Source organism: Rhinoraja longicauda, chromosome 5 (assembly GCF_053455715.1).
Source record: "Rhinoraja longicauda isolate Sanriku21f chromosome 5, sRhiLon1.1, whole genome shotgun sequence".
In the NCBI taxonomy this organism is placed as follows: Eukaryota; Metazoa; Chordata; class Chondrichthyes; order Rajiformes; family Arhynchobatidae; genus Rhinoraja; species Rhinoraja longicauda.
Window position 1 is genome coordinate 37025946 of NC_135957.1, and position 25186 is coordinate 37051131.

At 42.5% G+C, this 25186-nt stretch overlaps 2 protein-coding genes across 2 annotated transcripts in view; both read left to right on the plus strand.

Annotated features, from left to right (window-relative positions):
- Positions 1 to 5952, plus strand: part of LOC144593554 (structural maintenance of chromosomes protein 6-like) — a 59686-nt gene extending 53734 nt beyond the window's left edge. The window contains exons 25-27 of the mRNA XM_078399285.1: positions 1955 to 2107; positions 4889 to 4986; positions 5421 to 5952. Coding sequence (XP_078255411.1) covers positions 1955 to 2107; positions 4889 to 4986; positions 5421 to 5532 — 363 coding nt within the window. The 3' untranslated portion in view covers positions 5533 to 5952. The remainder of the gene's footprint in view (positions 1 to 1954; positions 2108 to 4888; positions 4987 to 5420) is intronic.
- Positions 5953 to 9281: 3329 nt separating this feature from the next.
- The window catches only part of gen1 (GEN1 Holliday junction 5' flap endonuclease), a 30938-nt gene continuing 15033 nt past the window's right edge, over positions 9282 to 25186 (plus strand). Inside the window, exons 1-8 of the mRNA XM_078399287.1 lie at positions 9282 to 9381; positions 9851 to 10019; positions 11698 to 11890; positions 15010 to 15186; positions 16050 to 16160; positions 17598 to 17671; positions 18220 to 18311; positions 22166 to 22316. Coding sequence (XP_078255413.1) covers positions 9859 to 10019; positions 11698 to 11890; positions 15010 to 15186; positions 16050 to 16160; positions 17598 to 17671; positions 18220 to 18311; positions 22166 to 22316 — 959 coding nt within the window. The 5' untranslated portion in view covers positions 9282 to 9381; positions 9851 to 9858. The remainder of the gene's footprint in view (positions 9382 to 9850; positions 10020 to 11697; positions 11891 to 15009; positions 15187 to 16049; positions 16161 to 17597; positions 17672 to 18219; positions 18312 to 22165; positions 22317 to 25186) is intronic.

The following is a 25186-nucleotide window of genomic DNA, read 5'->3' on the forward strand; positions in this document are numbered from 1 at the left end:
CAAAAATCAAACAAGCTCTCTGGAAGTATGAAGTAAACTTAGAAAATAAAAATCATGTGGGCAGAAAGTTGAACTGAGAGATGCTTTTAATGGATCCCACTTATAGAATGGAAATAAAATGACTGATAATATTAAATGTCCAATGCATTGAACATCCAAATGTAGATGTGAAGCCATTCTGTAAAAGTTTTTTGAACCTTATGTAAAGAAAATACAAGAAGCCAATTGGGAATAATCATAGTGCAACACAATTGCCTACTGTTTTTTCCTTGAGGGCTATTGTGTCTTATTTCTATATCATTGATCATGATCCAACAGATACTGAAAGGAGGAGTCTAATGTTAAATTAGGAGAAAATTATATTTTTACAGTTTTACACCTAGCTTTTACACAACTGGGACCCCAGTTGTTTACAATATATATTAACGATTTAGACGAGGGAATTAAATGTAACATCTCTTAAGTTTGCGGATGACACAAAGCTGGGTGGCAGTGTGAGCTGTGAGGAGGATGCTATGAGGCTGCAGGGTGACTTGGATAGGTTGGGTGGGTGTGCAGAAGCATGGCAGATGCAGTATAATGTGAATAAATGTGAGATCCAATTTGGTGGCAAGAACGGGAAGGCAGATTATTATCTGAATGGTGTCAGATTAAGAGAAGGGGAGGTTCAACGAGACCTGGGTGTGCTTGTTCATCAGACACATAAGGAAGCATGCAGGTACAGCTGGCAGTGAAGAAAGCCAATATTGACCTTCATTGCGAGAGGATTTGTGTTTAGGAGCAAGGAACACCTATTGCAGTTGTACAGGGCCCTGGTGAGATCGTAGCTGGAGTACTGTGTGCAATTTCGGTCTCCTAATTTGAGGAAGGACATTATTGCGATTGTGGGAGTGCCGTGTAGGTTCACCAGGTTAATTCCCGGGATGGTAGGATGACGTATGATGAAAGAATGGGTTGACTGGGCTTGTATTCGCCGGAATTTAGAAGGATGAGAGGGGATCTTTATTTATTTATTATTTTTTAATTTAGTTTATTTGTCCTTCCACTCCTTACAAATCATGCAACGAATGGGACGAAACAGAGTGCCTCGGAGGGCCATAGTGCAATACAAATGCAAAACATATAGACAGGGGATGACAGTGCAGTACAATACAATTAGAGTGCAATACAATACATAAAGACAGGGGATTAAAGCATGTAAATGGTAAAGCATTTAACAAGAGTTTAAAGCATGTAAACAGTGAATTTAAAGTTTCTTATAGAAACATATAAAATTCTTAGATGATTGGACAGGGTAGATGCAGGAAAAATGTTCCCGTTGGTAGGCCATAGGCCATTTAGGACTGAGATGAGGAAAAACATTTTCACCCAGAGAGTTGTGAATCTGTGGAATTCTCTGCCACAGAAAGCAGTGGAGGCCAATTCACTGGATGTTTTCAAGAGAGTTAGATTTAGCTCTTCGGGCTAAGGGAATCAAGGGATATGGGGAAAAAGCCGGAACGGTGTACTGATTTTGGATGATCAGCCATGATCATATTGAATGGTGGTGCTGGCTCGAAGGGCCGAATGGCCTACTCCTGCACCTATTTTCTATGTTTCTATGTTTTCTCCTATGCAAGTTTAAATAGTTTAGCACAAGTATTTCATTTTACTCAGTATTTATTCTTTGTTTCTAGCTAATTTACTTTTTAATAATTTAATAATAATTAGTTTGTAATAATGAAATAGGCAAAGCTGGAAATACTCAGCAGGTCAGGCTGCAGCTGATGAAAGGTATCAATTAGAAACATGTTTCTGTCTCCTTGGATAACACCTGACCTCAGAATTTCCAGCATTTTGTTTTTATTTTGAATTTCCAACATCTTTATATTCTATTTTGAAATAGTGTTTATTAAAATAGTGTTTATTTTCTATTTTGACTATCTTCATATTAATGGAAATCTCTTTATTAAAGGTTCAACCTGGTGAGGGAGACAAAGCGGCGCTCAGTGACATGCGATCTCTTTCGGGAGGTGAACGTTCATTTTCAACTGTATGCTTCATTCTTTCCCTTTGGGACACCATGGAGTCTCCCTTCCGTTGTCTGGATGAATTTGATGTTTATATGGTAAGAATATGTCAAGGTTCGATTAACTGCACTGTTACTAAATGGTAACTTATTCCCTGTCTTAACAAACAGCGTAGAGTACTGGAGCTTGTCTGTTCCTTGCTTGCAATTATTTCAGGCTGAATCCTTGGAGCCCCCGATTAAATTGTATATTTTCCAATTCAACAGTTAATTCTTTGTTTCAATGCTTTGGACTTTTGACTTGTGTTGTCTGCCGGACCAGGTAAGTGTTTCCAACATTTTCTGTTTTTATGTTGGGTTTTCAGCATCTGCAGTTTTTGAGTTTCAAGTCCAATCCCAGTGTACAGATATAGGATAAGGGAATAACGTTTAGTGCAATGTAAAGTCCAGTAAAGTCCGATTAAAGATAAGAGGTAAATGGTAGGTCAGGACCTCTCTCTAGTTGGTGATAGGATAGTTCAGTTGCCTGACAACTGCTAGGAAGTAGCTGTCCCTGAATCCAGATGTATGCATTTTTATCCTTCTGTACCTCTTGCCTGAGAGGAGAAGAGGGAGTGACCAGGGGGAGACTCATCCTTGATAATGCTGGTGGCCTTGCCGAGGCACCATGAAATGCAGATGGAGTCAATGGAAAGGAGGTTGGTTTGCGTGATGGTCTGGGCTATGTCTGCAACTCTATGCAATTTTCTGTGGTCTTGGAGCTGTTCCCAAACCATGGTGTGATGCATCCAGATTAACATGCGTTCTACAGTGCATCTGTAAAAGTTGATGAGAGTTGTTGGAGAAATGCCAAACCTTCTAAGGAAGTAGTTGGTGTGCTTTCTTGACCATTGCTTGAAGCTTTCAACCATCTCTATTTGGGCACCGTCAATGTGAGATTGCTTTGGATTCGTCCAGAAAACAGTTAAATTAATGGCTCATGCTTGCTTTATATGAGCGACCTTTCCGAGGACATAATTTCAAAAATATTGTCATCGTATCTATTAGCTGGTGCTTTAATGGAATACCAAAATTTATCAAATAACTTTTAAATTTCCCTGTCATGCACTGATAGTCTAGGTAAAATATAAACATTTTTTTTTGCTGCCCAGACTACCTCTTTCCCCTTAAATAGTTTAAGTACTTGATTTGAGGGAAGATGAGGTAGCCTTGGGGCACAATATAGTGGGGATTAAAATCTCTGCATGTTGTTTCACAGTCTAAAACTGCTGATCATGTTGTTTGTAAAGGTGAATGAAATACATATTGCTGCACAACACCACAATTTGACGCAATTTCTCTGGACCGGAAGTCTTGCAAGGAGTCTTGGACATTAAGGGCCATTTAAGTGCATATTGGCAGTTTTGGGACCAATCAGTAAAGTATTGAGTCCGATCCAAAGCCTGCTTCCTTAACATTTTCATTGTCTTACTTGCTTATTAAACTGCATTATTTTCATAACTTGAGTAAGTTTAATTGAAGGTAAAGGTTGAGAAAGATGCCAAGAGGAAACCCCTGAGGTTGTTGGTTTGGTTTTAACTTTCTGCGCAAATACATTGTAGGTACCATGAATAGCATTGACTCTTGCTAAAAATCAGCACTTGTGTAAACATTATTTGTTACTTGGCCTCCATACAAAATGGCGGCGCTGCCATAGCAGCTGCGGCTTACCTGCGGTCCATTTGTCTTTGTGTTTTTGTTGTTTTTTTGTCTTAATTGTAGTTGTGATGTGGTGTTTTTGTGTTTGTGTACTGTGTGTGTATGTGGGGGGGAGGGGGGGAACTGTAAAATTGTAAATATGTGTCCCTTCAGAACGGAGACCCGACCTTTGTTTTCTGGGTGTTGTCTCCATTCCTGCTGCGGCCCAACCATCGGCCCAACTCCTAGAGCTGGCGGCCTCCAGGGCTCCGGTTCGCAGAGCCCGCGGACCGGACTTACCATCACCGGAGCCAGCCGTCTTCGGAGGCTGCGGGAGCGGCTGCGACTCGCCTTAGGCTCAGGCTGCGTGGATGCCGACATCGGGAGCTCCGGCAGCGGCAGCGGGTTCGCCCGCCCTGGATCGCGGGGCTTGGGTCGCGGACATTTCACCGTCCGGCGCGGCCTAAAATAGGCTGCGGGATATTTCTCTGCTGGGCGGGGGCTTCAATGTCGGGAGCCACGACCGCCCCGACGTGCAGCAACAGCGGCAGCGTGTTCGCCCGCTCCGGATCGGACTTATCATCGGCGGAGCCGGCCGTCTTCGGAGGCTGCGGGAGCGGCTGCGACTCGCCTTAGGCTCGGCCCGCTGCGGACCGTCCGGCGCGGCCTGCAACCACAACAACCTGACCGCGGGAGAGGACGGCAGGAGAAGGGAAAAGACATTGTGGCCTTCCATCACAGTGAGGAGAGGACTGGAGGAGACTCACTGTGATGGATGTTTTCTTGATGGATGTTTCTTTTCTGTGTTTTGGGGGTTGTGTAATTTTAATGCCTATTTTGATGCTTTTGTTTTTGGACTGTGGGTGACTGAATTTCGTCCAATTTGGATGACAATAAAGCTATCTTGAATCTTGAATACACAAGTTTAGAAGCTTTGTAAAAGAAACCATTTGACAAACGTGCCTCAATCTTTTAGGACTAGGTACTTCAAGTACATTGTTTCATGCAGGCTGAATACTAATGTCGCAATGGTATGTTTGGCCAAGAAAGCAAAATAAAAGAAGAATCAATATTTTAAATATCCTACCAAATTAATTTGAAAATGCTATCATTCATTTGAATTCTGTATACAAAGGGACTCCACTAACCCAGTTATTTTTTTATGAAATTAGTATCTGTAAAGTTTTTTCTCTTCAATTGTAGGATATGGTCAATCGTAGGATTTCAATGGACATGATGCTGAAGGTAGCAAATTCCCAACGTTATCGTCAGTTCATCTTTCTTACCCCACAGAGCATGAGGCATGTATTCCATTCTTTTGTGTATACATTTGCGACTTTCTATATCACAAACACACTTATGTTTCAATTAGACAATTAAGTATTTTCTTGGAGATTTAGGATCTTTTTCTAATCTTATCATTTCTCTGTGACAATGAAAAATGTTTTGTAATAAGATAGTTGACAGGTCTTTCAAATTAAAAGAAAATGGAATGTCAGAGGGTGGATGGATAATGTGCCTCTTTTGTTTCAGTCAAATTTCCTTTGATTACACTAACTGTATATCCTGCAAATAGGGAAGCTTTCCATCTCAAAAAATAATTTCCCAAACCCCAGAATATCGATGTATTTGTGTTCTGCAGTTTTTAACTATATGTTATGCTGCATTTCTATAATTTAGAGTCTTCACAGAGAACATTTCTGACTGGAATTCTTTTTTTCATGCTTTGTTTCAGTTCGCTGCCTTTCAATAGGCTAATTAGAATTCTTCGCATGCATGACCCTGAACGAGGACAGACCACATTACCTTTCCGTCCACTGGATCAAGCTGAAGACTCTGATGAATAAACAGCTGTTAACAAGAATCGTCAGAAACACATGTGTATGAAGTGTTTAATTGAAATGGGTCTGTGTGTGTGCGTGTGCGGGTGCTTTTAAATGGACTGGTATATGTTGGGGGTGGGTAAACATTACCAGAATGGTTTTTGTATTCAATTATGTCCCTATCGTTCTCTTATGTGACAGCCCAATTTTATTTAAACTATGCCAGTTCATGTGTATTATTTCATTTAGTTCAGAATATATTGATCACCTGTGTATTATTTCATAAAACCCTTATGGGTACTTCGCCAAAGATTTTTACCAGCTTTTTTATTTACATTGCCTATGGGAAGGAAACAGTTTGATGAGTTTTATTATCTTTCACTGAACAGATAAACTAATACAATTTAGGTCCATTGTGTAAAAATATATTTCTCAGTTTCAATCCTTTCATATCAAATGTACAATAAAAATTAATTGCCATTTTCAAAGTTCTGACTTCTATGTATGAAATAATTTTGAATGCAAAATTGTTTTAAATTAAAATGGTGAAATGGAAAGAGGTAGCAATTAAAATTATATGCATTTTAAGAGGCAATGCGAACAAAATGCTTACATTTTAGTAGGTGCAAAGACAGCAACCTTGGGATTGGACACACGTGTCTGGCAGGATTAGCTGAGAAGGTTATTAAAGAGACATATTGATTCATTGACTAAAATACTGGGCTAGACCCAGTAGATCAGTGTGCATCATTAGCCACCACAGTTTGAGGATATTATGGATTTTGATGTTCAGGGGAATTTGCAACATTCCTCCTCACAAATATCGAGACGAGTGTCTAAATTGGGAGAACTTTCCCACAGACCAAACAAGTGCCAGGCTGATGGAATAATACTAATTGAATAATACTTTTCAGATAATGGTCGGCTTCTCTACCGTAGCTCCTGAGTATGCTTTGTCCCACAGGCAGGACAGACCCGCTAGGGTGGGCACAGTTATATAACAACTGATGGGAATATCCTTTGATCCTCAGTATTGACTGGATCCTATAGCATCTGGTCAATATGGGCAAAGAAACCCCAGATTACCACCTGATGTCAACCCTCAGCTGATGAAACAGTGCCCCTGTATCTTGAATGTTCAGAAAACACTGAAGCAGGACCACAATGTAGTCTGGGTGGGGGCTTCATTGTTCATTACAAGTGTGGCTTGGTACCACAATCATTGACTGAGCCTGTAGAGTCCTGGAGGAAGTAACTGTCAAATCGGTTCTAGAGTCGAGAGTGTTTTATTGTCATATGTTCCGAAGCGAAACAATGAAATTCTGTCCGAGGCAATTAAATTGTCTCAATTAAATGCGGGCAATGCTGCCTTCTCATCGTGGGGTGGTCAAAAAGTGATAGCTGAGGTGTACTGGTGAGGAGGCTGCAGTTCATCTCAAGCTATATCTTCTCATCTACATAACCCCAGAATTTAATAATACAAACTTTAAATGTGTGGGTTTTCTCCGAGATCTTCGGTTTCCTTCCACACTCCAAGACGTACAGGTATGTAGGTTAATTGGCTTGGTAAATGTAAAATAAATTGCCCCTAGTGGGTGCAGGATAGTGTTAATAAACGGGGATCGCTGGTCGGCGCAGACCCGGTGTGATGAAGGGTCTGTTTCCACGCTGTATCTCTAAACCAAACTAAATCACATGTATTATTCCTTGGGTACTCTATTTTGTGTGTGTGCGCATAGAAATCGTTAAACAAAAGTATTTGATTCAAAAAGAGGCCCCTGGCCAAAAATGTTATCCATCCTAATTCCACCTTCCAGCCTTAGAACTGGCACTGTACAGGTCATGCTCTTCTCGGACACATCTTAATATGATTTAAATGTAATGAAAGTTTCTGCCTCTACCACCCTTTCAGGCAATGAGTTCTACTTCGATATCATCCTCAGAGAAAAATATTGCTTCTCAACTCTCTTCAACGACTCCCACCAATTAACTTTAAATCTCTGTCTGCTGAGTGTCGATTCCCTTACTACAGGAAATATGTGCGAAGGTAAGCTCGCCAATAATATGGAAGAGGGTAGCAAAAGTTTCTTCAGATATGTAAAGAGTTAAGAGGGAGGCAAGAGTGGACATTGGACCGCTGGAAAATTACGCTGGAGAAGTGATAATGAGGAATAAAGAAATGGCAGATGAATTGAAAACATTTTTTGCATCAGTCTTCACAACAGCGCATGAAATTCAAGCGAGTCAGGGGGCAGAAGTTAGTGGAGTGGCTATTACTAAGGAGAATGCTTGGAAAGCTGAAGGTCTATAAGTCACCTGGGCCAGATGCACTATACCCCAGGGTTCTGATACAGGTGGCTTTAGAGATTGTGGAGGCATTAGTGGTGAACTTTCAAGAATCACTAGTCAGGATTAGTTGCAGAGGATTGGAAAATTACAAATGTTACTCCACTGTTCAAGAACAGAGTGAAGTAAAAGATGGGAAACTAGAGGCGGATTAGCCTGACTTCAGTGCTTGGTAAGATTTTAGAGTCCATTATAAAGGGTGAGGTTTTAGAGTATTTAGAAGCACATGTTAAAATAGGCCGAAATCAGCATAGTTTTGTGAAGGGGAGATCTTGCCTGACAAATCTTTGAGGAAGTAAATGGCAGGAAAGACAAAGAAGAGTCAGTGGATGTTTACCTGGATTTTCAGAAGGCCTTTGATAAGACACAGCACTTGAGGCTGCTGAAGAAGATGAGAGCCCATGGTATTAGAGGGAAGGTACTAGCATGGATAGAAGGTTGGCTGAATGGCAGAAGGCAAAGAGTGAATAAAGGAGACTTTTTCTGGTTGACTGCCAGTCACAGCAGCTTCTCGCTCTCACCTAGCAAACAGCTAACAATGGCCAGTTTCCTTTATCATCGTCACTTTTTTTTGCATATCTTTCATTGATTTGTTCTACATCTCCATCGTCGTCGTATAAGATTATTAAGGGGTTGGACACGTTAGAGACAGGAAACATGTTCCCAATGTTGGGGGATTCCAGAACAAGGGGCCACAGTTTAAGAATAATGGGTAGGCCATTTAGAACTGAGATGAGGAAAACCTTTTTCAGTCAGAGAGTTGTAAATCTGTGGAATTGTCTGCCTCAGAAGGCAGTGGAGGCCAATTCTCTGAATGCATTCAAGAGAGAGCTAGATAGAGCTCTTAAGGATAGCGGAGTCAGGGGGTATGGGGAGAAGGCAGGAACGGGGTACTGATTGAGAATGATCAGCCATGATCACATTGAATGGCGGTGCTGGGCCGAATGGAGGAATGGCCTCCTCCTGCACCTATTGTCTATATCTCTCGTTTCCCTTTCCCCTGACTCTCAGTCTGAAGAAGGGTCTCTACCCGAAACATCACCCATTTCTTCTCTCCAGAGTCGCTGCCTGTCCCGCTGAGTTGCTCCAGCATTTTGTGTCTATCTTCAGTTTAAAGCAGCACCTGCAGTTCCTCCCCGCACATGAAGAAGCGCCACCTGTCTGCATCAAGTGCAGTTGCTGCAGCACTTTGTGAACCAAAGATACTAGAGGAGCTCCTCGAGTAGTATAAGCTCCTCTAGTATCTTTGTTGTGAACCACCTTCGCCTCTTGGCAGCCGGCGCATGCGCGCCCCATCACTCGACGGTTGGCCCCTCGGCGGCCTCTGACGTCACCTTCGGCCGTGCCGCGGCGGTGCGCATGCCCAGTCCCGGGCTCCGCCGATCGCCGGGGAAGTCGATGAACACTGCGCATGCGGGATAGCACGGACGCGGATTTTAAACGGAGCGGCGGCTCGATCCTCGCGTCTGTCCCCAACCGCCTGCACTGAGCGAGGAGGAACGGTACATTGCATAGGCGTTGGGAGAGGTAAATGCACCCGGATGCAGAAGGCGGGGGAACGGAGCTCAGGAGCAACTTGCAGGGAGGACGGGTCTCAGGCCCCCAAGACCTCCCTGTATTGCTCTACTCCCCCATTCCCCTCCATCAACGAAAACCCTCTTCCTTGCCAGGCTCTTCCTCTTGCCAAGCTCCTCTCCCCACCCACCTAGGCTACACTTGTTCCTGGTAATGAAATAACTTTTCCAATAAGCCTCCAAAAGTCCTACATAGGACCATTTGAGCATCCTGATTTATCTGGGGTTCCAGGGTTATTTTCTATTCCATTTTATCTTTATCCATTGACTTCAGAAATGTAGTCATTGTTATATTGGCACCCAATTTGATCTTTGCATATTGAGAGGAGAGTGTTGTCAATTACGGACTTTCTGCATTAAAAAAATGCAATCAACAGTATCTGATTATGCACATTATAAATACTACATTTATCTTTTGACAGTTGGAATCATGGGTGTTCACGACTTGTGGCGGATTTTGGAGCCTGTTAAAGAGAATGTTCCGTTGCAAAATTTGAAAGGGAAAACATTAGCTGTGGATATGAGTTTGTGGGTCTGTGAGGCTCAGACAGTAAAAGGCATGATGGGAACAGTTATCAAGCCTTATCTCAGGTAACATGACATCTATAATTAATATATTCCTTTATTCGTCCCACACTGGGGAAATTTACAGTGTTACAGCAGCAAAAGTGGATAGCAAGAGATCATTCATTATAAATAAAAGTAAAGACAAGGATAAATTGTATTCCTTAACAGTTACTGTTGACTCGTCTGCTGGGAGCAGTGGTGGTTGTGCAGTCTCACAGCAGCGGGAAGGAAGGACCTCCTATATCCTTCACGCACTTGGGGTGAAGGAGTCTGTCACTGAAGGAGCTACTCAGTGCAGTGACAGTGTCCTGCATGGGGTGGAAGTCGTCCAGCAGCGATGTTAAATGATTCATAGCAACACTTGTTTAGGATTTTGATTGAAATCATGTTTAATAAAATATTGACCCACCTGTGTCACAAAACAATGATATGAAGAATCAAAAATATTCACTTGAATATGTTTTGATATGCTGCTGGACAGACCAACATGAGAGGAGAGAAACCAAAGCTCTATTAATTTTAGTTTTGTTTAGAGATACAGCACTGAAACAAGTCCTTCGACCCACCAAATCCGCACCGACTAGCAATCCCTGCACATTAACACTACCCTACACACACTAGGAACAATTTTACATTTATACCAAGCCAATTAACCTACACGTCTTTGGCGTGTGGGAGGAAACCGAAGATCTCGGAGGAAACCCACACAGGTCACGGGGAGAACATACACACTCCGTACAGACAACCTTCCGTAGTCAGGATCGAACCCGGGTCCCTGGCAGTTCTACTGCTACGCCACTGTGCTAGTGGCTGTTACAGGACCGACATTAACACACTGAAAGGCATCTCTTTAAATCTTTGTTATTAATAACATGAAAAGAAAAACAATGTGTCGGTCTTCTATTTAGAAGGGATATGATATTGAATCAAAATCAGACTTGCATTGTTGGGTTGGATGAGAAACAGTGACATGGATCTATGATGATGGAAGTAAAGAGAACAATGAAGATTTTATGAAATCCGAATCTGGAATGAAAACAATGATACTAAATACATTGAAGATAACACAAGTGTAAAAAAAAACTAAGAATGAACTCATAGAAATGTTTTTTCTTCTGTCAATGCAGTATTTAACTGAAGTACACTATTCAATGTCATTTCAGAACATTACTTGTGCAGTTTATGCCTGTTATTTTCTGATGATAAATTCATATGGTAGGCAATTCTGCTTGTTAACATAATAATGAAGATACTTAAGTGTGTAGAAGTGTGTAAAGAGACCTTGTTTGGATTTCACATTTAATCTTTCATTGGCATAGTCGTGCAGCAATAGAGTTGCTGCCATACAATGCCAGAGACTCGTTCGATTCTGACTATGGGTCTGTGTACGGAGTTTGTACGTTCTCCCTGTGACCGTGTGGGTTTTCTCCGGGTGTTCTGTCCCTCCCACACTCCAAAGATGTACAGGTTTGTAGGTTAATTGGCTACTGTAAATTGTAAAAATTGCCCATAGTATGTTAGACAGTGTTAGTGTGCAAGGTATTCGCTAATTGGCATGGACTCAGTGTGACGAAGGGCCTGTTTCCATGCTGTATCTCTAAAATCTAAAGGCATATTTCTGATATTTGAAAGCCAATATTTACAAATGTTCCCATTGTTACGTTGTAAATCATTGCTAATTAATGTTTTGCTTTAATTTTAGAAATTTATTTTTCCGTACTTCATATCTCACTTTGATGGATGTGAGACTTATCTTTGTAACAGAAGGTGCCGCACCAAAATTGAAGGCTGACACGATGAGTAAAAGAAATGAGATACGACGCGGTGGATCCAGAAAGCCAGGGTATTGTACTGTTCGGACAGGAAGATCCCATTTTCAATCTGTTCTTAAAGAGGTTAGTGTTATCTGAGAAGTAAATTTTGGCACCATGAACTGTGGATCCATGAATGATATCCCGTTTATCATCGGTAAGGCATTCATATAAACATAGAAAATAGGTGCAGGAGGAGGTCATTTGGCCCTTTGAGCCAGCACCACCATTCATTGTGATCATGCTTGATCATCCACAATCAGTAACCCGTGCCTGCCTTCTCCCCATATCCCATTCAACAAGGTTCCGCATGGTAGGCTGCTCTGCAAGGTTAGATCACATGGGATCCAAAGAGAGATAGTTGAATGGATAGAAAACTGGCTTCATTGGATGTTGGAAGGTTGCTTCTCGGACTGGAGGCCTGTGACTAGTGGTGTGCCTCAGGGATCAGTGCTGGGCCTGTTACTGTTTGTCATCTACATTAATGAGATGAGAACATACAGGGCAAGATTAGCGAATTTGCTGATGATACAAAGTGGGTGGTTTTGCAGATAGTAAAGATGGTTGTGAAAGATTGCAGCAGGATCTGGAACGATTTGGCCAGATATACTGAGGAATGGTTGATGGAATTTAATACAGAGAAGTGTGGGGCATGGCATTTTGGGACATCTAACAAGGGCAGGACCTACACAGTGAATGGTAGGCCTCTGGGGAGTGTTGTAGAGCAGAGGGATCTAAAAATGCAGGTGCATGGTTCCTTGAAGGTTGAGTCACAGGTAGATAAGGTGGTCAAAAAGGATTTTGGCACATTGGCCTTCATCAGAGTATTGAGTATAGAAGTTGGGAGGTCAAGTTGCAGTTGTATAAGACGTTGGTGAGACCGCATTTAGAATATTGTGTTCAGTTATGGGCACCATGTTATAGAAAAGATATTGTCAAGCTTGAAAGGGATCAGAGAAGATTTACGAGGATGTTGCCATGACTAGAGGGTCTGAGTTGTAGGGACAGATTTAGTAGACTGGGTCACTATTCCTTGGAGTGTAACAGGATGAGGGGTGATCTTATAGACGTGTATAAAATTGTGAGAGGAATAGATCGGGTAGATGCGCAGAATCTCTTGTCCAGAGTAGGGGAATCGAGGACCAGACGACATAGGTTCAAGGTGAAGAGGAAAAGATTTAATAGAAATCTGAGGGGTAACTTTTTCACTCAAAGAATGGTGTGTGTATGGAACAAGCTGCCAGAGGAGGTAGTTGAGGCTGGGACTATCCCAATGTCATAGAAACCGTTAGACAGGTACATGGATAAGATAAGTTTGGAGGGATATGGACCAAGCGCAGGCAGGTGGGACTAGTGTAGCTGGGACATGTTGGCTGGCATGGGCAAGTTGGGCCGAAGGGCCTGTTGCCACACTGTATCACTCCATGACTTTATGACTATCAGAGTTATAGTCAACTAGTTTTGTTTGATCTTGATAGCTTCAGGAAGAGAAGGACAAAGTTTAGAGATGTGCGGGACAAATATTTATACAGACGTTGGTGAATGCCTGGAATGTGCTGGCGAGGATGGTGGTGGAGGATAATGATGATAGCATTATTGATATTGCTATAAATATGATAAGGGGGGAGGGGAGGGTAAGAATGTGGACATTGTGCAGGTAGATAAGAGTTGGTTTATTCACAAAATGCTGGAGTAACTCAGCAGGTCAGGCAGCATCTCGGGAGAGAAGGAATGGGTGACGTTTCGGGTCGAGACCCTTCTTCAGACTGATGTCGGGGGTGGGACAAAGGAAGGATATAGGTGGAGACAGGAAGATAGAGGGAGATCTGGGAAGGAGGAGGGGAAGGGAGGGACAGAGGAGCTATCTGAAGTTGGAGAAGTCGACGTTCATACCACCGGGCCGCAAACTGCCCAGGCGAAATATGAGGTGCTGCTCCTCCAATTTCCGGCGGGCCTCACTATGGCACTGGAGGAGGCCCATGACAGAGAGGTCAGACTGGGAATGGGAGGGGGAGTTAAAGTGCTGGGCCACCGGGAGATCAGTTGCGTTAATGCGGACCGAGCGCAGGTGTTCAGCGAAGCGATCGCCGAGCCTGCGCTTGGTTTCGCCGATATAGATGAGTTGACATCTAGAGCAGCGGATGCAATAGATGAGGTTGGAGGAGGTGCAGGTGAACCTCTGTCTCACCTGGAAAGAATGTTTGGGTCCTTTGATGGAGTTGAGGGGGGAGGTAAAGGGACAGGTGTTGCATCTCGTGCGGTTGCAAGGGAAAGTGCCCGGGGTTAGGGTGGTTTTGGTAGGAAGGGACGAGTGGACCAGGGAGTTGCGGAGGGAACGGTCTCTGCGGAATGCAGAGAGGGGAGGGGATGGGAAGATATGGCCAGTGGTGGGGTCCTGTTGTAGGTGACGGAAATGTTGGTGGATGATATGTTGGATCCGTTGGCTGGTGGGGTGGAAGGTGAGAACTCCGCTGGCTGGTGGGGTGGAAGGTGAGAACTCCGCTGGCTGGTGGGGTGGAAGGTGAGAACTCCGCTGGCTGGTGGGGTGGAAGGTGAGAACTCCGCTGGCTGGTGGGGTGGAAGGTGAGAGTTGGTCTTGCCATAATGTTTGGCACAGGCATTGTGGGCCAAATTATGTTAATATAAGGAACACCTATACATGTTTTCCAGTGAGGCTGTCTGTACTGTTCTATATTCTATATGGCAAATGCATTTAAATACTATTCAGAAGAAAAAAGTGACTATCATTTTAACAAATAGAATTAGAAAAAAATGAGCAATTTACTTTGTTTTCAGAGCATTAGCTCAGGACTCTTACTGGGGGATTGTAAGTGATTGTTAAACATGTTTAGTTTTTTGTCTGCTTCATAAATGGAACTGAGTTTTAGTTCAGTAAAATGTTCTAATAGCACAACTAATATTAATTATTTTGTTTTGGCTAAAAGCCAATTTTTATATTGAAGTTTTTAAATTGGTGTGCAATGGTTGTTTATTAGGTTCAGGTGCTGGAAAGCATTGTGTTTATTTTAAATCGCCTTGCAATTCAACATCTAATGTAGACTGGCCAAATAATGTTGCTGAAATATTGTACATTTTTCTGCAAATTTGATTTCTCTATCTTTGTAATATGTAAATATCTGCTTTAAAAAAATGCCCTTACAGTATTGAGTGAATTGAAATTTTGTTATTTTGTTCTTTTTCAGTGCTGTGAATTGTTGGATTATTTGGGTAACCCATGGGTTTGTGCAGCTGGTGAGGCTGAAGCTATGTGTGCCTATCTAAATGAAAATGGATATGTCGATGGTTGTGTCACCAATGATGGTGATGCTTTTTTATATGGAGCACAGACTGTGTACAGAAACTTGACTATAAACACAAAGGTACCTCAGAGTTTACATATTGTGGTGACATTAGGAATATCGTCAAATTTTCTTTCTTAAAATTTGTAGCATATTAAGCGTGTGTGCGCTCTTCCTGAAATGTATTTCCTGTCTCCATCTTTTAATTAGCTCAAAAGGAAGCAATGGCAAAAATAAACCTATTGGATAGAGAAAGTTCAAATTCAAAATAATTCCAATCATTTATATGAAATTACTAAAGCACATGGGAATGGGGAATGAAGTACTGATTAGCTAATATGGAGAACACACCAACAGGCAATTTACTGGTATTAGGGAAACGGTCAATTCTTCCACACTCCTTTGTCGTCTTTATTTATCATATCCCTCAATATCAAGTTAATATGGAGATGTTTTAGTTTGCAAATAGCCTGTGATACTTTCGTGTAAATCTTTACTACGACCCGTAGGAAACATTTAAACAGATTACCCACGAGGAATAATAATGCTAAAATTTGCTTCCGGCAGTGCTCTCCACAATATATCAGTGCAAGGGGGCATCTTAAAATAATCTACCACTTGTGATAGATAGCTGATTGCGTTCATATGGAATGTGGCTGCATCTTTTTTCCCATACCAACATACACAGTACACTAGAAAAACCTAATTATTTCAGTGCTGTTTATATCCAGCAGATTGTTTTGTAATTATCTGTAACAATGACACCTTTGGGTGTGGAACAATTATTAACATGGCCTGAGGAATATCATAACCATACTGTGTGGAGTATGATCACTATTTCATTTCCATTTGCTGCAAGTTCCATGCCAGATTTTGGAAGATTCAATTTGTTGTCCTGAGTCACAGGGACAGACCATTGATTTTGTTATTCCCCATTTTAATAGGATCCCTATGTAGACTGCTACAGAATGTCAGCCATAAAATCCAAATTGGGCCTTGACCGAGATGCGCTAGTTGGTTTTGCCATTCTGCTTGGATGTGATTACCTACCAAAGGTATGGCTTCATTTAAAGTTGCAATTGCACCCACACTAAATTGTAATATGTATTAGCTCGTACTTGGATTAATATGTTCTGAAATAATGCAATTAAGTTTAAATTAAAAGTTTGGATTACTTGTAGTGTTTTGTGGAATATTTTAGACTAAATGGCTGATAAATTGTAAGCACCTTTTTCAGTATACCTTCAAGGGAGACTTGCCACTGATCCTCAACGTTCAAGGTATTGCCGTAACACCAGCATCATCATCTTGGTAGTCACCATTGATCAGAAAGTCAATTGGACCAGTCACATAAATATACCTACATATAAATCAAACACAGGGTATCTTGTGGTTAAAAACCTACCTCCTGACACGATGAAGCATTTTCACTATCTATATGCAGTATTTAGAAGCACAAGCTGAAATGTGATGAAATATTCTCCGCATTGTTGGATGAGTGTAGTTGCAACGATTCTCAAGAACCTCAATGGCATCCGGAGCAAACCACTTGATGGGCACCTAATAAACTACGTGAAGCATTCATTCCCACCACCAGTGGTGCAAGATATCCCCACAAAATGCACTGCAGTTACTCAAGGCCAAGATTCCAACTGTATTTCCCCAATCTACATCCCCTACTACTGAGAAGGAAACGGACAGCAGATGAATGGAAACTGCGCTTTCTGCAGGTTCACCATTATGATTAGGAAATGTATTGTCGTCCTTATTCATCACAGTGTCCTGGAAGCAACTACCTAACTGCACTCTAGGGATTACCTTAGAAAGAACTGCAGTGGCTGAACATGTGGCTCACCACCCTTCTCAAGAGTAATTAGGGATGGACAATAAATGCTGGCCAAACTAGATAGCTTTTTTTGGGGGGGCTGATTTACTTAAGTATAGTTTATTATTCACTCAAAATAATCTGAAGGGTTTTTTTTCCATCGGGATGGAACCTTTTATTTCAGATTAAATTTTAAATTCCCCAGCAGCCATAATGGGATTTGAGTCCACATCTACAAATAAATAATCTAGGTTCATGGATCCTAGTTCAGTAATATTATAGGCCAGGCGTGGTAGAGAGTAATTTATAATTTTATTGTGCATATTTGATTCAGATTCTAAATACAATGCAGGCGACGAAACTGCGTCATGACCTTGTGTTTCATTTGTGAGTTTTCCTTTGCCAATTTGTGAAATTTTGTGATAATATTGATAAAGATAAAATATAATTTCAAATTATAGAATACGCCCAAATATTTAAAAATGGAAACTTAAAATTGTTGACCAGGGCCTCGGCAATAATTGTGGTGAACAATCTGATTTCATTGGTTCTGTTTATTTCATGTAATCCCACAGTTTTTCTATATATCATCCAGCTAATTATTTTGTACTTTGAGATTTTCTTTTAACCTTCTGTGTCCATATTGCTTTTGTTTTTCCGTGTCCAGGGGGTTCCAGGAGTTGGGAAGGAACTGGCTTTGAGGCTGGTTGAGACAATAAATGGGCAAAGTCTACTTCAAAGGTGAATTTTATCTTAGTTTAGTTGGAAGGTTCTAAAGAAGTTCTTGTCTTCTGGAGATGACCATTTTTTTCTAGATTTACAAACTAATGTGCTGAAATAACAGTAAGACTGTAAAGGCTACCCAAACTTCAAGAACTGCACTAATAATTCCAAACTATGGAATGGGGAAATTAGAGCTTAGCAGACGTGAATATTTTAACTTCCTTCAGACTGACATATTACTATTTTTGCTTGCACATTCTTTCTCTTACGTTTAACTTATTCAACTCTATCTGCAATGGCACAGTTTCCTTTTATCTCAAGAATATTTACTTTCTACTTCATCCTTTCACTCCATTTGAAGGTGATTCGGGAACAATGGGCATGGAGACTATTATTTTTCAAAGTATTTTTCTGCATGTTAAAAACAAATTGTACAATCGGTATTACACCCAATATTTAACAGACGAATATGGATGTAATTAAAAATGAGACATTTTGTATGTAATGATTTTGAGTGCTGCCTTTGTTTTAAAATGTGAAGGGCTGGCTATTATTAACCTTTCTAGGTTTACACTGTGGAAAGGAGAGTTTGATGAAATTAGTACTCATGATTCAATTGTTAAAAAGAAAGCACACTGCTCGGTGTGCCGACACCCAGGTAACCAGCTTTTGATTTCATTTGTTTCTTTCATGGGGTGCGAGTATTGCTTGTAGTGCAACACTTGTACCCAACCCTAATTATCCTTGAGAGGGCATTGGTGAGCTACTTTCCTGAACAGCTGCAATCTGTATGGTGAAGTTACTTTGACAGTGTTGTAAGGAATGCACTTTAGGATTCATGCCAAGAGTGATATAATAAAAAGCAATGTTATATCTATGTCAGGATAGTGGTAAATCTAAGGACAATTTGGAGGTGGTGATAATTCGTACGCCTGTTCTGCATGTCTTTCAAAGTAGTAAGACTTGAAGGTTCCTGAAATAAACAAACTGCTGGAGGAACTTGGTAGATCAAGCAGCATGCATGGAGACCAAGGGCTGGTCAATGTTTCAGGCCAAGACCCTGCATAAGGACTGATTGTACAAACAAGGTAGCCACTATACAGAGGAAAGGGACAGATGAGACAGAGGCTGGTAAGCGACAGGTGGAACCAGATCAAATGGGGGAGTGAGGAGTTTTGAAACAGTAGGTGGAATGGAAGGAGAGAAAGGCTAGAAGATAAGGGAGGAGAAAGAATAGATGGAACCAGATAGGAAAGGGAATAAGAAAGGTAGGTCAAGGAAACAGAAACTCAGGCAGATAGATGTGGATGATGGGCAGATGGAAAGGTTGGGGGTTGGGGGTGACAGGTGGAATGGCAGGAATGCAAGAGGTAATCAAAATGAAAGAAACCCTACATGCACAAACAGGAGTGAGTAAGAAATGTTTGCGGGTGTGGGTTGCCAGAAATTGTCAAAGTACCATTGAGTTGTAGATTACTCAAGTGCACCATGAGGTGCTGACGTTTGCATTTGATCTTACCATGGCAGTGGAGAAGGCAGAGGGCAGACAGTTCATTGTGGGAAGGGGAGTTGAAGACCCAAAACGTTGACTATTTTGCGTCCACGGATGCTGCTTGATCTGCTGATTCATACACTTGTAATCTCTTGTGCAGGGCTCGTACAGTCCTTGAATTTGAAACTCTGTTTTTTAAGGCCTTGAAAGTCCTTGGATTTATCATAGGTCCTTGAAAGCCCTTGGAAATTCACTTTTTATGATAAAAGTATTAATTCATGCAGAGTAATGTGGCGTTTTTTCACCGTTTATAATGCGTATTTTTATTAAAAGTCTGGAAACGTTGTGAGACATGTTTGTCTTTGTCGCCTATTTTTCCCTCCTCGCCGCCGCTCACCCCGGGGCTTCTGAACAACAACTACAACACTTGTGTTTGTTCTTATTTCACTGCTCTAGAGGGAGACGGGGCCGGGGAAGAGAGTGGAGGAGCGGTGCAGATCTCGCTGGCGCTGGGAGAGAGAGAGAGAGAGAGAGAGAGAGAGGGGGGAGAGAGCAGCCCCTGCAAGTGGCAGCGCTCCTTCACTGGACCCTCTGACACCCTCCCCCTCCACACGCTCCCGCTCTCACCCGCTGCTCCCTCGACCCCCGACTCTCTCTCTGCCCCCGACTCTCTCTCTGCCCACCGACACTCTCTCTGCCCCCCGACTCTCTCTCTGCCTCCCGACTCTCTGCCCCCCGACTCTCTCCGCCCCCAACTCTCTCCCCCGACTCTCTCTCTCCCCGACTCTCTCTCTCTACCCCCGACTCTAACCCCAACTCACTCTCTCTAACCCCGACTCTCTCTCTACCCCCTCCCTCTCTCTAACCCCGACTCTCTCTACCCCCTCCCTCTCTCTACCCCCGACTCTCTCTCTCTACTCCCGACTCTCTCTCTACCCCGACTCTCTCTCTCTACCCCCGACTCTCTCTACCCCCTCTCTCTCCATCCCCCTCTCTCTCTGTCTCTATCCCCCTCTCTCTCTCTCGCTCTACCCCCCTCTCTCTCCCCCTCTCTCTCTACCCCCCTCTCTCTCAATCCCCCTCTCTCTCTACCCCCCTCTCTCTCTACCCCCCTCTCTCTCTACTCACCTCTCTCTACCCCCCACTCTCTCTCTACCCCCCCCCACTCTCTCTCTACCCCCCTTCTCTCTCTCTACCCCCTCCCTCTCTACCCTCTCTCTCTCTACCTCCTCTCTCTACCTCCTCTCTCTCTCTACCCCCATCTCTCTCTCCCCTCTCTCTCTCTCTCCCTCTCTCTCTCTCCACTCTCGCTCTCCCAGCGTCAGCGAGATCTGCGCCGCTCCTCCACTCTCTTCCAGGCCCCGTCTCCCTCTCGCGCAGCAAAATAAGAACAAACACAAGTGTTGTAATTGTTGTTCAGAAACGCCACATCCCCGGGGTGAGCGGCGGTGGTGGCGGCGAGGAGGGAAGTTTCCTTGGGCTTGTTGTTTGCGAGGGGGCGCTGCGATCTCTCGCCTTGTTCCGGGTCGGTGGCGATCCGCTCTCCGATGAACCTTCGCCAGCGGCTTCTGCCTCCAGTCCTCGCCGCCGCAGCCACGTTTTCACGGCTCTGGGACAAGTTAAAGAGTCGGGGAGAGTTGAGGGGAACTTACTGCATAAAGCAAAAAAAACTACAAAATCATCGTAGTTTTTACTAATTAACCATATATACACCAAATTAACAGTTTTGAAAACAGTATTTTCTTACCTATACAGAGAAAAACTGGAAAAAAACATCAATGTTTGCTGGATTTTGGTCCTTGAAAATGGGATTTTTGGACCTTGAAAGTCCTTGAATTTTTTGCTGTTCCAAGTGTACGAACTCTGCTTGTGCCTTGAAAGTTTCAGAAGTGTTTGACAAGGTGCACCTTGTGGAAAAAACATACTGCAAAATGAATGTTTAACAGGGTGAATGGAGTGCAGATTAAGCTGGATATTTTGTCTTGTATGGTGCACAATTTAGAGCTCTTGCAACTGCAGTCATCCAGGCAAGTGGAGAGCATTTGATTGTTCTCCTGACTCAAGCATTGTAACTGGGCAAAGCATGTGGGGAGGTCACAGTGTAGAACAGCCATCTCTGTCCTATACTTGTAACTGTCATTTTTCTGGGATTATTTCATTTAAGTTAATGGTAAGCAGTGATCCCCAATCTTGCAACCTTATCCAACGCATTGGAGTCGTAGAGTCAGTCATACGGCATGGAAATAGGTCCTTCGGCCCAACTTGCCCGCACCGTCCAACATGCCCCAACTAATCCAGTCCCATCTGCCTGTAATAGAGTTGCAGAATTACAGAAAAATGGACTGAAAATACCATGGCATCACGGGGAAATGGTTGACACTTCCCTTGCGGAAGACGTCCTTGCCAAGCATTGATGTCGAACAATATTATACTTGTTGTTTATCGTCACAAGGCTGAATGTTGCCTAATTCCTGCTGGATCATTATGAGGTTTTGAATGGAATTTAAAATTGCAACTATTTATAAAAATAACTATGATGGAGCAAAGACAATTAGGTCTTACAGTGATATCAATGGGCTTTCGAGGTGGTTCATGGATAATTGCAATCTTGAAATCCATTCAGAGCCCCATAGATAATGATCCAGCAAGAATTGCTGGTAACTTCAAGATGTATGATAGTAAAGAGTATTCACCAAAGTTATTACAAGCTTCAGATACATTTTTGGAGTGCTATTCATTCAGGTAATAAGTTGGATATAGTAACATTTAGACCCAGCCAAAGGAAAGCAGAGGCTGAACTACAGAAGGAAATAGAGATAACCAAAGGTTTGTAAGATATGTGTAAAAATGAGAGTCTTAAAGGATAATTGAGAAATTAAAAAGATTGGGAAGAATTCCTGATTCTAATTGTAAATGAATAGCAGTTCAAATGAATGCATGAATGAACAACATAAGCATTTTTCAATCAATTGCGGTGCAAATGGATGAATTAGTCGTGTTTGTTACTGTGTTCCATTTAGGATTAGCCACTGACCATGCAACAAAAGGTTGTCATTTGTGTTCAAGTGATCAGTCCTGTTTACCACACAGCAGTGACTACCAATGCCCTTGTAATTGGCATCAGGCAGAGGAAAGGAGAAAAACAAACCCGCTGGAGAACATCATCAAAAAGTAAGTCCCCTTTTCTAATATGATAAGTATCAATTATAAGAGTTCTTTGTAAATTTTGTATGTCATTTACTCAAATCTAAATTTAGTTTCAAATGTTACAGTTCCTAGATAAGTTAATATATATGTTGTACAGCATTGCGTGGATCAATGGATTACCTGCCTAATGACCAGGTTGTTTGGGGGATTTGTCTGTCTAATTTTTCCATTAATCTCCTGATTTCCTGATGTGAATCAATCAAATTGTTCAAGTTATCTTTCAAAAGTTCTTAAAACCACGTTGCTACTGCTAGGATTCTCCATTTCCGAAATTAGATTCAACTTCTTCAAGTGAATGTCTTAGCTTAGTTGTTCCTGTTTTTTCGTGGTGCAAAAGTAACTAAATTTTGATATAGTACCAGTTATATACACAGATTGAATCTCCCTAATGGGGTACCCTTATGACCTGACTAGTGCTGGACCACGGAAATTGACGAGAACCTCCGATGTAAATATATGCCTAACCCAAGGCTTGCCAGTTCACATTACAAATTTATTTCTATGTCATATGAAATAGAATAAAGCTTAAAATGGAAAATAAAACTGCACTCATGGGATTTATCAATAATATATAAATAAACAAATGTATATATGTATACAAAGAATTGAATAGCAGGGGGGGGGAGCTTAAGAGAGTTACTTTGGAAACTGACAAAGCAATCTCTTTAATACTTGTACTGTACTGTCACATCTATTTCTGGTTAATTAAAATAACAACCGCGGAACTTTCTCTTCTGCCGACAATGTAATTAGATTCCCTCGCCAAATGCCTACATACTCTCAGGGGCATTACAATTGAGAGAAATACTTCCAGCACAGGTGTATCTGCATGTATAACATGGGATTCAGTGGGTGAGAAAGGAGTTTTGCATTACAGAAAATAACGAGACGACTGTTTACTTGGAACTTCGCCCTTTTATAAAGCTGGGTGCTGTGTATCATTAAAGTCAGAAATAGATTTTGCCAAGAGGCTGATGAAATCCAGAAACTTTTGTATTGTAAAGTGACACTCAATTCTCCTCCTTGAGAAACCATGTTGAATGAATATCTAAATGATGGTTTCAGTGAAATAGTGAAACATGCTATCCCTTTATAGATTTCCCTTATTATTGTCACTTGTACAGAGGTACAGTGAAAAGTTTTGTTTTGTGTATTATGTAAAAAGATAGAGCAAAGGGAAAGATACAGAGTGGAGAATAATATAGTTCTCAGCATCTCAGGACGAATCAGTTCGATAGACAATGTCCAATGGGGTAGGCGGCTTACCTGCGGTCCATTTGTCTTTGTGTTTTTGTTGTTTTTTTGTCTTAATTGTAGTTGTGATGTGGTGTTTTTGTGTTTGTGTACTATGTGTGTATGTGGGGGGGAGGGGGGGAACTGTAAAATTGTAAATATGTGTCCCTTCCGAACGGAGACCCGACCTTTGTTTTCTGGGTGTTGTCTCCGTTCCTGCTGCGGTCTACCATCGGCCCAACTCCTGGAGCTGGCGGCCTCCAGGGCTCCGGTTCGCTGAGCCCGCGGACCGGACTTACCATCACCGGAGCCGGCCGTCTTCGGAGGCTGCGGGAGCGGCTGCGACTCGCCTTAGGCTCGGGCCGCGTGGATGCCGACATCGGGAGCTCCGGCAGCGGCAGCGTATTCGCCCGCCCCGGATTGCGGGGCTTGGGTCGCGGACATTTCACCGTCCGGCGCGGCCTAAAATAGGCCGCGGGATATTTCTCTGCTGGGCGGGGGCTTCAATGTCGGGAGCCACGACCGCCCCGACGTGCAGCAACAGCGGCAGCAGCAGCGTGTTCGCCCGCCCCGGATCGGACTTATCATCGGCGGAGCCGGCCGTCTTCGGAGGCTGCGGGAGCGGCTGCGACTCGCCTTAGGCTTGGGCCGCTGCGAACCGTCCGGCGCGGCCTGCAACCACAACAGCCTGACCGCGGGAGAAGACAGCAGGAGAAGGGAAAGACATTGTGGCCTTCCATCACAGTGAGGAGAGGACTGGAGGAGACTCACTGTGATGGATGTTTCTTTGATGGATGTTTCTTTTTTTGTGTGTTTTTGGGGTTGTGTAATTTTAATGCCTATTTAATGCTTTTATTGTTGGACTGTGTTTTTGGGGTTGTGTCATTTTAATGCCTATTTAATGCTTTTATTGTTGGACTGTGGGTGACTGAATTTCGTCCAATATTGGATGACAAATAAAGCTATCTTGAACTGAATTGGACTGTACCCTAGCTTAGGGAAGGACCATTGAGAAACTTCATAACAAAGCCAATAAACATTTTCTGACTCTGGTGTGTGCTTTCAAGGTTCTGTACCTCCTGCCAGACAGGAGCATGGAGAAGGAATGATTGGGGTAGGACAAGTCTTTGGTTATATTGGCTGCTTTTCCAAGGCAGCATGAGATGTAGATGGAGTCAATGGTGGAAAATCTGGTTTGTGTGATGGACTAGGCTACATTTACGACACTTTGCATGTTCTTGCAGTCTAGGGCATAGCTGTTCTCAAACCTATCTGTGATGCAAACCAACAGTTTACTTTCTATGGTGCAACTGTAGAAGCTTTTGTCATTGGAGACATGCCAAATTTCCTGTCTCCTCAGGAAGTAGATGCTTTGGTTCCTTATGAATGCTTGGCGCTGCTAATGTAACCACTATGCAAACTAATTGTGACAAATTCAAAACATGCCAAATTACACAGTCGTCAGTCCATATAAGGCTGGGCCAGAATGTTTCAACTTTTATTTGCATTTGATTTTATGCTTTTGCACTGTATAAAGGGCGCAGTTGTTAACCAGTGTTCATCTGTCAATTCCGAGAATGGGTTAATTTGCATTTATTTCT